Source organism: Fukomys damarensis, unplaced genomic scaffold (genome assembly GCF_012274545.1).
Source record: "Fukomys damarensis isolate Sample0158 unplaced genomic scaffold, DMR_v1.0_HiC HiC_scaffold_37, whole genome shotgun sequence".
Classification (NCBI taxonomy): Eukaryota; Metazoa; Chordata; class Mammalia; order Rodentia; family Bathyergidae; genus Fukomys; species Fukomys damarensis.
In genome coordinates, this window is record NW_022900949.1 from 33,212,551 (window position 1) to 33,230,078 (window position 17,528).

Genomic DNA, 17,528 nt, shown 5'->3' on the forward strand with positions numbered 1-17,528 from the left:
AGCCCTACACCCCGTCCTGGCCCCACTCCAGTGTGATGTTGCTGCGGTAGGTTTCGCCTTGGTTCCTGGCTCACATCTCACCCAATTCTGATCCATCAACACTCTCCACCCCCGCCACTGCCTCTGGCTCCCACATTTACTGGTTTCTGAACCTGAGCCTGTTCTGTGGACTTGGTCTGGCACAGTAAAATCAAATCACGCTGCCCTTCTGCCTGAAGCCCTCCAGGGACAGGCCATGCAACTGAGAGGGGCTGGCTCCCCACACAGCCCTGCCACCGCCCTCCTTCCGGGCTCAGTGCTCTGGGCCTTTCTCAGGTACCCGACTTTGCAGCTCAGGCATGGGCCCTGTGGGTCTGCCCACCTCCACGGTGTGTGTGAACGGTCTCCCCAAGCTGCTCTCCAGCTATCCATGCCACGGCACTAAATGCCCTGATGGGAAGACACAGCCTAGTCCACTGTGTGAGCTGGTTCTAGCCTGTTCAAGCTGGTTGTGCACAGGCCTGTGCCCACTGGCGCTACTGCTGGGGACCCCCCCGCCATCTTTGCATCCAGCTTTGTCTGTCATGTGGGTTTCTGGCTCAGGAAGGCCTTCTTCTGACTTGATTGGTGTGGCCTCTCCAGTATCTGTTACCATCTACAGTTATTTGTCGATTGACACATTTTCTTTTGCCTCCTCCAGCCAACACGAGCACGGCTAGGGCGGAAGCGTGGTCTGTTAGTCCTGCGTGTCCAGCTCAGACAGGCTGGTGCACAGAGAGCTGAATGCAGCTGGGACAGTGACTGGAGGACCCCTCCACCGCCCCGGCTTGGGCTGCATTCCTGAGCTGGTGCCACCTGGCTTCCAATCCTTTGCCTCTTCCTCCCCGACCCCCACACACCTGCTGTGGGCAGAGCCACCATTGTCTCCTCCCATCCCTCCCCGTAGTCCCCCATCTGGTCCCAGACTTCCAAGCATCCCACCTTTTGCTAGCATTTGCCCCTATGGGAAAGGGGCAGTTCCCAGCTCCAGGTTTTCTGATGGAATATCTATATTCACCCCTGGAAGGTGGTTCCCCAGGGAACATTTCCTTAGGAGTTTTGTGGAACACTGGGATTAATCTTCCGCTCTGAAACCATCCAGGTCCGAGCACCGAGAAGCCAGATGGGCAGTAAACACACATCATAGTCACCGGGAGGCTGTAACCCCAGAGCAAACCACCCGACATGACCGTCAGTGTGGCCGCAGGTGAGCCTGGCACATCATTGCCCGATGGCTCTGAGCCCATGTCCTCCGCAAGACAGAGAGGAAGCCACTTGTGCCTCCGGGCTTGGCAGCCACGGCGTCTTAGTCAAGGAGATGGCTGAGAGCCTGGCAGCACCAGGCCCTGGGGACATGGATGTGGAGATGAGCACAGGTCTGCTGTTCCTGCCCCACACAGCTTACAGTCCAGCGAGAAAGCAGACGTCCACCCAGGACACACACCCAAGCCTAGATGGGGACTGGCGCCAGAACACAAAGGAGGCCGACAGGAGCCCCACTGGAGGACCCCGGGGAGTGGCCAGGCAAGGTCCTCAAGTGATGCATCCAAGAATCAGAGCCCAGGAAGTGAGAGCGGTGGTCTGTAGGCGGACAGGGTGCCCCTGGTGTGCCCATCCCAGCACAGAGTATGCTGCGTCCTAGAGGGGCGGGCAGAAGCCACACTCCACGGGAAAGGCTGCAGGCTGTGCCCACACCGCAGGCCCCAGGCCAGCAGTGAGACCTGAGGTTGCTCTTCCACTCGGGGGAGGGTCTTCACAGGGCCGTGACCCAGTGTGACTTCAGCTTTGTGGAGCTCGCCAGGCTACTGTGCAGAACAGAACCAGAGAGGAAGGATGATATCTGTCAAGGAGCTGACGTGGTCGGGCCCTGTGTAAGGCCAGGGAAAGTGGTCCTTCCGTCCCTCTGCATCCTCAACAGAGAGCAGCGGCCCAGTGATCTTGGCAGAGCCATCTACGCAACATGGCAATGCCCATGGCAGAAAACAAGGCTGCAGCAGAGGCTGGCCAAGACCTCTTTCCTGGAACTTTCTCCCAGCTGCATCAGTCAGAGCCAGTGAGAATCAGCAGCTGGGGAGGGGGAGGCCATCCGAGAGCAGATGGCCAGCCTGGCACTCAGCCTCAGGAGGTGGGGCCGCTCCCAGCCGAGCCCTCGCAGCCCTGAGATGAATGCAACCAGCAGAACCTCGAAGAATGCACAAACCAGGGCTGCTGCAGCCACACTCTAGTCTGAGGACACAGCTTTTCTAATTGCTGACGTGATCCAGTCTCAGGTCTCAGTCTGCTCGCCTGGGAAGTGGGGATCATCCCACCGCACCGACCTCAGCCAGTGCTGCAAGGCACAGGAGAAAAGTGGATGGGATGCTCTGGATGTCCTGGGCTGCAGAAAGCTGCCTGGAACTGTCCTCCCTGAAGCCATTTCTCCAATGGCACGGGTGGCTCATTTGCAGCTCTGGACCTCCCACAAACTGATGCCCCTATATCTGTGGGGCTCTGGTTTCTCCACCCTTGAAATGGGGACACTGATGCTGATTACAGGGGCTTGGGGAGGAAATAAGATCCTAGAGTTGACAGTGAGGCCTCTGCATCCTCATCCATCCACCTCAGGTACAATGAGGGGGAGGAAGGTTGGTGACCACGGACCAGTCACACTTTCACTGGCGCTGCCAGCAACCTGGTCCAGGAGGGGCTGAGCAGGAGGTGGGACGATGGGGGTACGGAGGCCAACAGCCACGGCGGCCTTAACAGAGCCCTGTACTATGATGTCAGGATGCCCACCTCTACCAAGGGCCCCCATACCACCCATTGCAAAACTCAGACTCGGCCAGATTCTGCCCACCCCATCTGCCCATGGGCACCTCCTGGAGCTGCAGGCATGACCTTAGGCTGCCACCAGCCTGCCCTTCAGGTAACTGAGTGACTCTGAGAAATGTTCTGTGCAACTTGTTAAGAAAGATCAGGACAACTGTAAGTTTGTGTTGTAGGAAATATCCATTCCGAGGGATGCAATGTCTGTTCTCACCCCAGGAAGCAATGCAGGTGGCTCTGAGTGGCCCTGATGACCCCGAGGATGACCTTGGAGGAAGGGCCAGGAGGGCACCTACTTGTCCCTAGTCCCTGCTTATTCCCCAAGCATCCTACTCAACCCAAGGAATCACTTGCTTCTTCATCAACATCTACCCCAAACTCCTTCCTGCCAAATTTTATGACTTTAAAAAAATTCACCAGGCACGTCTGTCCTCGGTCTGCGTGTGGGATTGTGAGAGAGTGTTGGATCCCTTTCCTATAACTAAAGTGGAGCTTGGTGGGCTCCGTGGAAATCCAAATTTAACTTCCATCCCCTCCATGGTAGGAGATCCGGGAGGACTTGGGCTCCTCTCTCTCCCAGTGAGAAAGTGCCCAGGCGACGAAAATAGAATCGCGCTTGCCAGGGGCTCCAAACTCTCCTGCGGGGAAACTAGAAATAGACTTCTCCTTTGTGAGGTGGATCAATAATGCCCATCTCACAGGGTCTTTGTGAGCTCTGATTGAGGGAGTTTATGGAAAATAGCCCAGCGTGCTGCTGGAACACAGCTAGGCACCAAATAATAGCCGGAGCTGACAGCTGACAACAGCACTGGCCAGATCTGGGTCCAAGAATGTTATTCCGAATTAACTCACTTAACCCTCCTGTTGTAGTCAGCAGGACTGGGTGAGGGAATACATTAAATACAGGACACATAACTTACAAGGTTATTTTATGAGAATTACCCAAAGATTCAAATGTAAGGAGTACGAGAGATTAACCACACACTAGAGGCCCAAAACATTCAACTGAGGGCCTAAATCCCAGCAGTGTCCCACACAAGCCCAGTTAAGGCTTAGAGCCCAAGGCAATGTCCTCCTCGAGTCCAGCCAATGGCCTAGCACCCGCAGCAATGTCTCCTGCTTGTCCGTATTGAGGATCTGCACCTGGAAGGCCCAAAGGCCAGTGGTGGAAGCCAGAAAACCTACGCCAGTGAGATGAAGGATTTGTGCCACCAAGGTGAGGGATCCACACTGGAGCCAGGAAGAGATGCTCATGGAAAAGATCAGAGCTCTCCTGATGAAAGCAAGAGCCATTCCCAATGACAGCGAGGTCCTGAGCTCCTCCTCTGAGAACAGCCAAGTTCACATCAGGAAAACCATCCACAGCAAGCTTCTCCTAGAAAATCAACAGGCCAAGATCTTCCCCTCCAGTTCTCTTTTTATAGCTATCAGTAACAATCTTCAGGTGGATCCTCCACACCCAGACCATGCTGATTCAGTTCAGCTGGGCATTACAAGACGACCATTAGTCAATCCACTACACCTCCCAACAACCCACTAAGTGGGTACTGTTATTTTCTCCACTTTAGGGATGAGGTCCAGAGAGGTCAGCTGGCTTGCAGAAGGTCACAGATGGTCGGTTTTGAATGGGCCTCTTGAGACTGCCCCTGTGCCTGCCATGTAGCTGAAATGGAAGGACCATGGCTCAGCATGGGGTCAGGGCCCCAGGGTCCCCGCACCCTGACTGGCTCATCCCTGTGCCATCCCAGCCCTTCTGCCGCCATCCTCCCACCACAGTGAAGGACACTGGTTCCCTCACACCCCACCTCTGTCTGTGCCGCCCTGGATCTGGCAGAAGTTGCCTCGCTTCCCCATTGAGTTACTGCTCTCTCCTGGGGCCCCAAAATCTGTGTTCATGTCTCTCCCACCCAGATCTGGCACAATCTAGTATAAGCAAACCACATGCTCTCTGAGGACAAGACTGTGATTTAAGGACTCATCCTGGTGTCCTGTCCCCAGCAGCCAATGATGTCTATTTTCTGTGAATGCTGGATGGATGGATGGATGGATGGAACGACTCAGACAGATGAGATACAACCACAGGCTGGAACACCAGGGAGCACTTGGGCAGCCCCGGGGAGCCTGCCACTTCCTCAATGACACAGGTCCAAATACTCCAGCTGGGGTACGTGTTTGTGTGCAGAGAGCATTCAAGGAAAGGCAGAAGCAGCGTGAGGCTGGGGGCCAGTTATGAACTGGGGTGGGGGAGCTGAGTGATGTGGATGGAGAGGGAGACAGTCTGATGCAGAGGCCCTGATCCAGGAGGGGACTGTGGCTTGTGCCCTCTGGGGCTCTGAGGCACTGCAGGCTTTAAACTGGGGTGTGGGAAGGCCGGCAGGGAAACCAGATTTCTGTGAACACAGTGGGAATGAGACTACTCATTTCTTATTGAAACTCAACTAAATTTCCATTTCTCTTTATTTAAGAAAATTTTTGTAGAACCAGGGGTCAAACCCAGGGCCTCACACTTGCTGGATGAGCGCTCTACCACCAAGCCACACCCGGCCCTTGGTTTTTTTTTTTTTTTTTTTTTTTTTATTAACCAAGAATTGAACTCGGCCTCTCACTTGGGAGACAGGTCCCTGTTTCTTTTGAAACAGTGGGGCTTCAACCCATGTCCTTTCTGAAGAAAACAGAATTGCCCTAAGAATAAAACCACAGTAAAAATTTTCTCATGCATTCTTTCCTGGAACTCACCTTTCAAGAGGGCTCACTCAGAGCAGCCAGTGTTGTGTGGGCATATTTTACCCCAAATACTGCTCTCCGCCCGCAAGCGTGTATTTTTTAAATTAATTAATTAATTTATTTATTTAGGTACCGGGGATCAAACTCAGGTCCTAGCACTTGAGAGGCAGGCAGCGGCACCACTGAGCTAATCCCTGGCCCCTAAAGGGAAAGTATTTGATGATGAGTATTAACAGGTAATCTGAAGGGCCGGGGGTGTGGCTTAGAGGTAGAGCACTTGCCCAGCATATATGAGGCCCTGGTCCCCCCATACCCACACTGAAGGGGAAAGAAAGGAAGCTGAAAATCACCCCGATTAATAATCATGGTGCTGATTAGGAAGCAGAATCCCACTAGACCTGATGTCAGATCTCTGGACGGAACCCTAGAACTGCTTGCCTCTGGCTGTAGGCCTTGTACACGTGACCTGACCACTCATGCCTCAGTTTTCTTGTCTATAAAATGGGGACTCCTAGTCGCAGCTGCGTCCCAGAGGCTCCTAGACATACTGGAGAGGAGCACACCAGGAACAAAAGCACACTGACTGTCATCCTGTCCCCAGCACAAGGTCAGCAGTACTGACCAGTCCACATCATTCTGTACATTAGGAAGGTGTGAGTATCCAGCCACTCCTGGAGCACCACTTTCTTAGCCAGGACAATGATGGCTCCTCCTGCACAACCAGCCCCACCAGGAGCTTCCAGGAGAGGGTAAGAGAGGAGGGCGAGGAGAGACGTCAGGTTGTAAGTGGCTTCTGTCAGGGAGGGGTCTTCAGAGAGGACAGGAGTGGTCCTCCCAGGACCAGGAAGCAGGATTTGCCAGTATCAATATGGGCGGTTTACACCAACCTGAAACCCTCAAGGTAGAGTTCTTTACTGTTCTTCACCGTTCACAGAAATTCATGCCACAACTGGCTCTTTTGTTTTGTCTTTCCCTCAGTGTCAAGGGGGACTACAGATCCCTCTCCTTTAGCCTGTGTCCTGCCAGTCCTGGAAGTTACTCACTAAATCCAAGTCAGTCTGCCTATCTGCCTGCCTGTCCATCTATCTATCTAGATCTAGCTTATTTATCTGTCTGTCTATCTATCTATGGCTCTTTCTATAGAGATGTGAATCCATCAAGCTGACTTTAAGATACTGACAGGGTATGATGGAGAATGTTTACCATTTTTCAAAAATCTGTTACAGTAAGATACATTGTCATCAGTGATCCTCAGAATCTTCCCCCTCTCTTCCAACACACTTTTCCCATTGATCTTGCCACCTTAGAAGCAGTTCTGGAAGTTGTCTTTGTGTCTTTAGTTTTTCTGTCACAACTGCCTCAATGTCCTAAATAATTCAAAATTCAAAACGTTTCCCTTTCATACTCATTTTGACTTAGGGGAAGAGCCAGAAGTCGAACAGAGCCAGATCCAGTGAATATGGTGGATGAGGAGATTCTATCTTTTTTTTTTGGTCTTTTGAGATAGCGTCTCACTGTGTAGTTGAGACTGGCCTGGAACTCACTATGTAGCCCAGGCTGGACTTGACCTCACAGCGATCCTCCTTCCTCAGCCTCCCGAGTGCTAGGATTATGGGCGTGTGCCACCATGCCTGACTTTCTGTCATGTTTTTATAAGCCTGTCTTTCTGGTTGGATGGCACTCAGCATCAGCATTCATATTTTTAAATTTTTGGTACAGAGTCTCGCTATGTAGTTCAAGATGGTTTTGAACTCACTATGTGTTACAGAAGGAATTAGTAAGTGACACACAGAGGGGCAGCAGAATGAAAGTAAAATAATAAATTTACTTATGGATAAGGGTGGATCACACATAAGCCGTGCCTGGATCAATGACGCACTGGGTTACAGCTCCTCCTTTTATAGGGTTTCACAGCCTTGACTTCATTTGGGTGGTTACATTTCATTCTCACAGTTCAAATCATGGTCACAGAATAGTTAATCTTTTCCACCCAGACGTAACAGTTCTTTACAGTTGGGGAGTTTATCTTTAAGATTCACCTGGTTAACTGTTCTAGTCCATAGAAGGGGGTGTTCAGGGTCAGGGGAGCAAATGTTCACAATGGGTTCTTTCATTTAGAAACTTTTACGATCAGGTGGCTCCAGTCTCTGGGAGCTCAAGGCCTTGATGGGCCCTGTTATCTCAGGGTAAGACCAATGCCTCCTTCAGCAATTAGTGCCTTCGGTGCCTGTTAGTGCTGAGCTAAACAAAACAAACTGCTGTTAGAGACAGCAGAAGCCACTTTACATTGTAACACTTTTTAGGTTTTTGCTATTTATAAGTTTTCCCTATCATACTAACCAGGCTGGCCTCACACTCTCAGTGATCCTCCTGCCTCAGCCTCCACAGGGCTGGGATGACAGACGTAGGCCATCACATTTTTTATCTCATCCCATAATGACACTCACGAAAGAGAACTTCCAAACTGCTTCAGAGAGTGGCAAGGACAATGAGATTAATGTGTCTTAAGTGAAGGGGGAGCCTGATGGAGGTTCATGGCAAGATGTCTTTTACTGTAATCATTTTTTAAAAACTTAAATTCACTGTATATTTTGATCACACCTTGCGTGTTGTGCTGGAAACATAGTGCATGGGCAGGGCACTTGCTTAGCACACACAAGGGCCTAGGGTCCATCCACAGTACTGAAACGAAAGGTCCTTTGTTAAATGGACCCATTCTCTTCCTTTCCTCTCCCCCAGCTCCCAGACCAGACAGCAGAGTAAATACTTTGTGGGTCTGTAACCTGTGTCTATACCGCTTGATGAGAACAGATTAGAGAAGAGCGCAAACTATGGGAAACACAAGCTTCTGAACTCAGCTCTGCCTGGCTTTGAGCCCAAGCTTTGCTGTTGAGACTCACTCACCCGACCTCAAGCACCTTTCCTGGAAGACAGGACCAGCAATCCTTGCTCTGTGAGCAGTTTGCAGATGAGTCAACAGCTGACCTGCTCGCTAAGTGTGTCCCCTGCTCCAGCCTGCCTGAGAACAAGCAAAGTGAGCCAGACAGCCCAGTTCGTCACCTGGCAGGCTGCCTCCTGGTTTTCTGGCTATGGATTTGGATTTTTATACATCTGGCTCACATAAGACAGGCATACCTGTGCCAAAAAAACAAAAAAACTGACCGCACCCGCCCTCCTCACAGGCCCCAGGCTGACGCATTTGTACTTAGGAGTGTGATGGTGATCAGTCTACACACCCTTCCCAGCTCAGCATAGTGACAGCACTCCCTCCTGAGGGGTAGAGCAATCAGAATGGGACCAGACGTGCAGCAGAGGGTCAGCTGCTTACACCTCGGCAGGCTCACAGCTCTGCAACCTGCCCTGCACTGGCAGATCTCAGGTTGCAGCCTGAGGCTGCACAAACCACAAGCTTAAAAGCAACCCACTTGGCACAACTCCTGTAGAGCAAAGTGAGTGAGAGGCTAGGAAACCAGGGAGTGTCTGTGTGTGAAAACAAATACAATTATTGTATTGTATTTGTATTTGTATTGTATTGTATTTGTATCTACAAGGTAATATATTTTGAGCGCTGAGGTGCACCCGGCTGGTGGGCTAGGGCTCTATATGCACAACGCACCTACCATACAAAAGGCCCTAGACTGCATAAGCTACACTGTGAGTGTGGCCTGTCCCCTACCCGAGATGACAGGGAGCTCAGTTCCTCAACCCTGCTGTGCTCGGGGTTGTCTGGGTCACAGAGGTGGAGCCCTTGTGGATGGATTCATGAGGTTCCTGCAGGAGTGGGTTCTTCCTTCTGAGCTTGGCTGTTAGAAAACATCCAGTCCCCAGTCTCTCCTGTCTTCTGCACATGCCCTCCTGCCCCTCATGAGGCCACACAGATGTCCCTGAGCCTCCAGAACAGCGAGCCACAGCAAACCTTCCCTTTCTAAATTACTCAGCATCGGGTATTCAACAACTAAAAAGAGATGAAGGCCCAATGCATGCTTTTTGGACATCAGCTCATTCCTTCTTCACAAGTGCCTCCTCTCACTTCCTAGATGCCAAGTCATCTTGAATTATGTCGGAAGTTACTGGAAAAATCTCCAAATGCCTTCAAGTAAAACCATCTCCTAAGAACATGTTCTCTGATTCCTGAGCTGGATTCCCTTCTTTGGGGCTGTGGAGTTGTTAATCAGCTTTCTGTTACTGTGCCAAGTACCAGAAATAATAGCTTATGGACAGAAAAGGTTGGTTGATTGCTTTGTTGGCTCAGAGTTTTGGAATTTCTGGTCCATGATCCCTCGGCCCTACTGCTGTGGGCCTGAGGCAAACATCATGGCACCAATATGGAGTGAAACAAAACTGTTTATCTTACGGTCAGGAAGACAGGAAGAGGAAGGGGCGGAATCCCACACCCCTGATGACCTCACTTCCTCCCCCTGGGCCCTCTCAGGGGTTCCCCACCTCCTAACAGTGCCACTAGCTTGGGACTAAGCCCTTAATACAGAGGAATTTATCTAAACCTTAGCAGGTATCTTTCACCTTTTCTTCAACCTTTCAGAAGGAGCTTAAAGTCTGCCCAGTATTAGAATTGGAGGAGGTGATTGTAAGGACTCCTATCCAAATCTTACAACCCAGTTAAAGCAAGAGCTTTAGAACCACCCTAAATAACTATTAAATATTATGTTGAAGAGGAGTATAATTAATTTTTCTGGTGAATTTATGAAGTGAAAAAAAGCATGCTACCAAATTTCCAAATATATAGTATTTTTTAAAATGGGCAACCCACTCACATACACATAATTTATGTATGCTTTAAAAGGAATACAGGTCATTGTAGGAAAATAGAAAAATACAGACAAGCATAAAGAAAAGAAAATCAGCCTATAATCTTACCACCCAATGAGACCCATCAGGAACATTATGATTTATTTCCTTTAAGTTTCTTTCTTTAGATATTAAAATTTGTTTATAATTATTTACAATTCAATTATAAATTTTAGTTACTATTTACCATTGTAAACATGTGCTGTATGTTTCACTTTGAATCCTGCTTTCGATACATCTTTTAACATCTGTGAACATTCTCCCTTGGGAAAAGCACCACAATCACGACCTCCGCCACCACCACTACCCCCAGCCCTCCTTCTCCTCCTCTCAGAGTTGCTATGAGGGCAAATGGAGACCACATTGGAAAAACTTCCAGCAAAGGTCCAGACCCTGGGACGTATCCAGCAAACGGTGAGACATGGGGCACTCGCCCCATATGCCTTCCCAGCTGAGCTCAGAGCAGACATCACTAATCAATCACAGCACCCGTTTCTGCCAAGCCAGGAAGCCCGAGAGCCTTTCTTCACACTACACTCCAGACAGCCACGTATCTGATCCCTTCACTGAACCTTGTCTTTGAAAGGGCTGGCCCTGAGATGCTTCGGCTCAGTTTTCCCCTGGGACTAAGTCACTATTAGGAGAATGTCCAGTTTCTAGCAGACAATGAATCTACAGTTGGATCTTTTATATTTAGCTTGGACCTTCACTCAAAGTGCTGTGGAACACATGCATGTTGGCTGCCAAAATCCAAGCCTGGCATCAAAACCTCCAGTTAGTCACTCAATAGATGAGCCTCCCCTCTGCCATGTGGTCATCAGCAGGGCAGAGCTGAGCTTGGGACCAGTCCCTCTTGATTCCTGGGTCATCACGACATGAGAATATTATCACACAACCATCAAATTGTTGATGGAACTGCCCACCCCTCTGAGCACCAAACCTCCGCAAAGCTCTCCTGGCTTAGGATAATTAAATTCCAAAGTGGGCCTACCATGAAGTTCCTCAACTAGAAAATTACAAGCCACAGCAAAGATGTATTTCCATATAAATGTCTAAAGGCAAATCCAGCAACAAATGGCCTCAAAGGGAGGGGGACAGACAGCTCGATGCACTTTAACACCTAATGGATCGCGCTGCTAACATCTCTTTTTGGGCACTGCGACAGCTGCTGCAGAGCCAAAAGGTGCAGGCAGGTGACGCCTTGCCCCTTCTGCACAGCCTTAGGCAGGGTGGCATAGGAGAGGCACAGCAGGGCATGCTGTGCCATGCACATACCTGCCACTGCTACTGTGTGCCAGCACTGACCTCTTCTCCCCACTCGCCACTGCCTGGCCCTTGCACGCTGCAGCGGACCTGGCCCAGAACTGCTGTCCACTCAGAGTCCAGGACATTGACTCCTGGCTGCCTCCCAACCCATCTCTTGCTGGCTCCCATATCCCCTCCACCCCCGAAGGCCTGGGCACAGTGGAGACGGGCTGAGAGTCCTCTTCAGTGCCCAGCCGGACTTTCTGCAGGCAAAGAAAAATGTCCCCAACATGAACCTGTGACTTCCTCTGGGCTCACCCAACCCAGTTCAGACCTGCTCTGCACACAGGCTGTTTTTGAAGCTGGGAGGCCCCTGAAAACAGAACCAAGGGAAGAAAGATAGGAATCTAGCACATTCCTTTGCTTACACTTGCTTGTAATTTCTTATTTACATGCCTCAGACTTTATATATCTTATCACTAATGTCCTAAAATACTCCAGATAGAAAGCAACATAAAATCAGCATTCTTTATATGGTAATATATAAATATGTTCCTCAACCTCACCTCTAACCACACCTGGGCCAATGTCACACAGATTGGCAAGGTTATATAATTTCTCCTTATGAACCAGACATAAATATTAAAAAGTCCAAATAAGTCATCTGTGCAGGTTAAATAATCAAAACAAAGCAGATGCCCACATACCCACCACCAACTTCAAAAATGTCATTGGCACTTACAACATGATATGTGCTGCCTCCTCCCCTCCGGGAGTAACTACTTGCCCCTTGCTTATAGTTTAACCACCTGTACATGTAAGTAAAGTAATAACCTGTTTAAGGTCACGTTTTTTTTTTTTTTGTTACTGGGAATCAAACTCAAGACCTTGCAGTTGCCAGGCAGGCAAAGTACCACTGAGCTAAATCCCTGGCCCTGTTAAGGGTAGTTATGTTTAAAGTTTTATAAAAGTACAGTACACTTGTTTCTAATGGTTTTGCTAAGATTTGTTTCTTTTATTTAATCTGTTTTGGTGCCTCATGTGCACTGCTGTGTAGATTTTTCAGTATTGTATACTACTGTAAGAATTCAGTATAATTTTCAGTACTGTATAGTATTCTACCATAAGAATAGTCTATAATGTATCACTCCATCCTCCTATTGGTGGACATGTGGACTATTTCCAGTTGGGTATATTGCAAGTCCTGCTGCAATGGGTGATGTGGTGCATCTCCTGATGGCCAGGGAAAAGAGCTTCTCTATGATATGTGAAAGAAATGTGAACATTGTCAGAATTGAAGTAGTCTCTTGTATCAACTTTAACCAAAAACATAAATCAAGCTGGGAAGCTGTGATGGAAATGTTCTTACAAGTAACTGTCTGATAGTAGCAACCACAAAAAACTCTGCCAAACAAGCTCACCCAGCTTTACACAACTTTATACAAAATGTCCTTTTGCAAGGACATCTGCCCAGCAGCTGTCTGCTCAGCCTTGGACTGATGCCATTCTAGTTGTTAATCATGGTGACAAAGGATTATTGTTTCAAAATATCTCAGGCAGTCCTTTTCCTTTTTATCTTTAAAAACTTACCCCAGGCTCAAGCTCCTCAAATATGCCCAGGGTGTAAGTATTCCCACTGAAACACTGCTGTTCCCAGTAAACACAGTACGCTTCAGAGATGCTCTCTGGTGTTTAGCTGGTGGTAGACTCACTGGAGCACAGGAGCATGAGGATGTTCAATATTACCAGGTCCTGAAAAACTGCTTTTCAAAGAGGTCAGACCGGTCTACGCTCCTGTCTGTGATGGACAAGCATTCTTCTAGCCCACACCTTACCAACACTTAGTAGTGTGAGACCTTCAGTTCTGCCAGAGGAACAGGTGTGAATGGTGGCTCCTAGATTCCCACTTCCCTGGTGATCAGTGCGGTGGAGCATCTCCTTCTGTACACAGGAGCTTTCTGGGTGACGACCTCACACCACTGCTATGTGCATCCTGGACCCCCAGGCTTGTGCACCTCCCCTTCCTCTCTGCCCACACTGCAACACCCAGGGCACACTGAGCTTCAGGGAACATCACCCTTCGGGAGCCCCCACGGGTCTGTTTCACTGTCTCTGGCCAGGCTGGGCCAGGATAACCCTTTCCATGTTGTTTCTACAGCAGATGACTGCTTCCTGGTTTTCATCTCTCACAACAGTGCTAGCACACAGAACAGTGCTACAAAAGATGTTCCTTGGTGGACTTCATCGGGTTTAGAGCAAATCTTACTTTCTCCAGCACAGCAGCTTAGGTAAACAGTCCAGACTGGATTAGAGAGAGGTTTGCACGCCTCCCCAGCTCGTGCCCCAAGTGGATTCTTGGGTGCTCTCCAGCAGATGGTACACCTCTCTCTGGGTTCCCACCTTCGGCTCTCAGCCCTCTGCCCCATTTCCTTCTCCTGCCACCTGTGCCCCAGGCTGCCCTCCTGCAGACCGCTGCTGCACTCGGAAGCCTAGGACATCCGGCCTGGGTGGCTCCTTCCCGTCCATACCTCTTTTACGTGTCTTTCATTCCTTCTGTTCCCACCCCCGGCCTTATTACCCGAGACCTCAGCGATGACAGCAGCCTCCTAGCTCGACACCCTGCCCCCAGCCTCACCCACTCAAATCTGTGCTTGCACAAATTCCATCTCTCTTTGGTGCGGAGAACCAAACACTGCCAAGGGCTCAGCTCTGCCCTTGCATCTGTTCTTGCCCCGCATCTGCGCCGCTGGCCTCTCCCTCGCCCAGCGCAACCCACAGTCCTCACCTGGGCAGAAGTTTCCCACCATGAGGAGTCTCTGCTTTCCAGCCTGCCCAGGTACTCGGCCACCAAGGAGGGTGGGATGGCCAGGGGCCCACGATGAGCTGAGACCACAGAAGATGTGGCCACGCTGGAGGGTACCAGAGAGAAACTGAGGGCCAAGCAGAAAGGAAGTGGGAAGCAGAGGTTTAGCTAGAATTGCCACAAGGCAGTGAGGCCACGGAGAACCCCAGCACCAATGTGACAAGCATCCCTGTATGCTCAGTGTTCTCTCAGTGAAGCCTTGGAACATGCAGGGACCCAGCGTTCTGAAGGAGCCAAGGGAAAGAACTTACACCAGGAACACCCATTTATGTAAGGACCAATCCACCACCTTAAGCAGATCTTCCTAACAGGCCTGTACTCATCAAATTTCATTACTGTGATGTAGAACAAGTTAGCTGGCATAGCCACCTTACATAGACAAAGAGGTTTCTTCAGCTCCCAGGTTTGGAGGTGGAGCCCTGACGGCAGGATGTGGGTCTTGGCTCTATCACATCACGGCAGATAGCAATGGTGCAGATGCAGAAGGAAGCAACATTCTATCTTGAGCCAGGAAGCAGAGTGTGGCAGTGGGTCTCCAAAGAAGTACCACTTACCCCTCCCCAATGACCTAAGAATCTCCTACTAAGCCCCACCCCTTAAAGGTCCCACCACCCACACACAGAGCCTTTAGTCAAACATCTGGAGGAGGGCCAGGGATCTAGCTCAGTGGTTCTGACCCCTGCCTCACAAGCACAAGCACCCGAGTTCGATCGCCAGTACCAAAAAAAAAAAAACCATCTGGAGGAACTCAACTCAACCATCCATAAACTACAGCACGCTCTCTGATATACGTGACCTTAGCATCAGTTTTACGGATGAGGATACTGAGGCTCCAAATGAGAGATTCACCAGTAGTCACAAGAATTTGGTTCCACTTGAACTCAACTCTGTTTTACCCATTCCACCACAGCATCCAGGAGATTAACTCCAGAAAATGGCTCACCAGCCAGTGTGATCCCTGGTGCTCATGTGACTTCTTAAAACCTACCCTGCCTGCCTCAGCATGGGTAAGAGGTTGAAGGAGATCACCGGTTTGAGTGACAACTTGTTGATGGCATATTACTACAGATGGACATCCTTATATCCTTTCTTAAAACAAGCCATATGTAAATAAATGAGGTCGAATGAATGAATGAAATTCACAAGCCAATTCTCTCAAATTTCATGGCTGTTAGCTCCTCTCTTAGCTATGTCACATGGTGAATCAGGCTTATGAGGCACTGTTGCTCATCACAGAATCACCTGCAAAGAAAGGCCTTCATAATATTTATTAGATGACCAAATGACCCCATGTCTCCGAGAGAATAACGAATACAGACAGCAGTCACCTTGTGGCACACTAATATTAACATTCAAGAAAGAGGAGGCGGTCTTTTTGGCAGATTGCCCTATGCTCCAATCTCCCTTTCTTCCACAGCGATAGCATTTCAGCGGGACATATGGCGGCTCAGAGAGGGGCCATATTTCCCAGCCTTCCTTGCAGCTAAGTGTGGCATTAGTTATGCCAGTAGAAGAAATTCGTGAGATCTCTGTGATTTCCAATGCTCTGCTCGCCTATACCTGTTCTCTCGCTCTCTCTCGCTCTCTCTCTCTCTCTCCTATCCACAGTCCAGGGCACAGAGAGGTCATGACTAGCCCATCACTGGGTCCAGGCTGCAGCATCACGATGGGCAGAACCAGGGTCCCTGGCTGACTACGGGAAGCAGAGAGGTCCTACACACTGGGACTGCTCACCTCTGAGCTGTTAAATGAGGGAAATCTACTTTTATCTTATTAATGCTACTATACTTTGGAGTCTCTCTGCTACAACACTCGGCTTGAACTTTAACAAGTGAGATTGTTTTTAATAAGATGGTTCCACCAGTTCACCTCGTTTCCATTCTGGGCTCTGTTCTTCTCTGTGACTTTAGCCAAGTAGCTGAACTTCCGTTTCCTCATCTGTGAAATGGGGATGACGGCGGCGGTGGGACCTGCAGCGAGACCCAAATGACACAGACTGTGTGCAACAAAGCTGGCCATTGAGATGATCATCTTATCAATCAACATGTTCTCCTGCAGGGGAGCCTAACCGGCTACCACGTGCCAGCTACCACATGGCAATTTGGTCATCCCGATTCAATGTCAGTTCCCTCTGTGGTTAGCTAGTGTTTTCCTGCCCTAACTGACCCTGCCGTCCTCATACCTGTTTCCACGCGAAATCCCTGGCCAGCCTGGCAGTGAGACCCAACCACTGGCCTGTCCCCACATTATCCCGGTGGCTTCCAAGAAAGCCCTTGAGATCCATCTTCCTTCTCTAAGCTCGGCTTGGGGTCCCCCACGGCGGCCTGGACCGGAACTGAGAAGGGAGCAGCGTGGCGGTCAGAGAGGAGGAGAACAGCACCGGCAGCCTGGGTTCGAAGGTGAGCGATTTAAACCCCACTGTGAGGTGGAAAGGCGGATACAAATGACAGTGGTGCTTGGAGGTGCAGTGGGGCTAGGAAGGGAATTGTGACCAGTTGGCAGAGTGCAGTCCCCAGGACTGGATCTGGTGTTTTTCCAGGAAGAGCGACGCCAGAGGACACAGACACACACAGTTCCTGATCCCACTGCAGGCTATGCTGCTCAGGGCTCCGCAGCACCAGACCAGAACTTCCAGCCAAACCAAACCTGTTTGTTTGTTTGTTTTTAAATATATGTGCTGCCGAAGCAAGCACAAACCTGTTTTTTTTTTTTTTAATAATTTATCCCAGTCTGTGGTATTGTTAGCAACAGAAGACAGACCAGGCTAGTTAGTAATTAAAAAGGGATAATGTTTCAGAATAAAGTTGAGAAGTTTACATATTTCCTAAATCATCTATTTCCTTAAAAAGAAAAGTACACATATGACATGTGCATGTATGTGTGTGTTTGGTACTAGGGCTTGATCCCAGGGCTCTGCACTGAGGAACATCTCCAGCCCTTTTTTATTTTTTATTTTTAGACAGGGTCTCACTAAGTTGGCCAGGCTGGCCTCGAACTTGTAGTCCTCCTGCCTCAGCCTCCCAAGTAGCTGAGATTACAGGTGTGCAATGCACCCAGCATAATATAT

The 17,528-nt window shown here is 49.7% G+C and overlaps 1 protein-coding gene across 4 annotated transcripts in view; it reads right to left on the bottom strand.

Annotated features, from left to right (window-relative positions):
- Positions 1 to 17,528, bottom strand: part of Mgll (monoglyceride lipase) — an 80,495-nt gene that overhangs the window by 39,563 nt on the left and 23,404 nt on the right. The window contains exon 1 of one of the 4 annotated variants that reach the window (XM_033759536.1): positions 16,331 to 16,418. The exons of the other annotated variants lie outside the window; for them this stretch is intronic. Within the exon in view, the coding sequence (XP_033615427.1) occupies positions 16,331 to 16,341 (11 nt within the window). The 5' untranslated portion in view covers positions 16,342 to 16,418. Of the gene's footprint in view, positions 1 to 16,330; positions 16,419 to 17,528 lie in introns of those variants that run through there. 4 annotated transcript variants of the gene reach the window in all.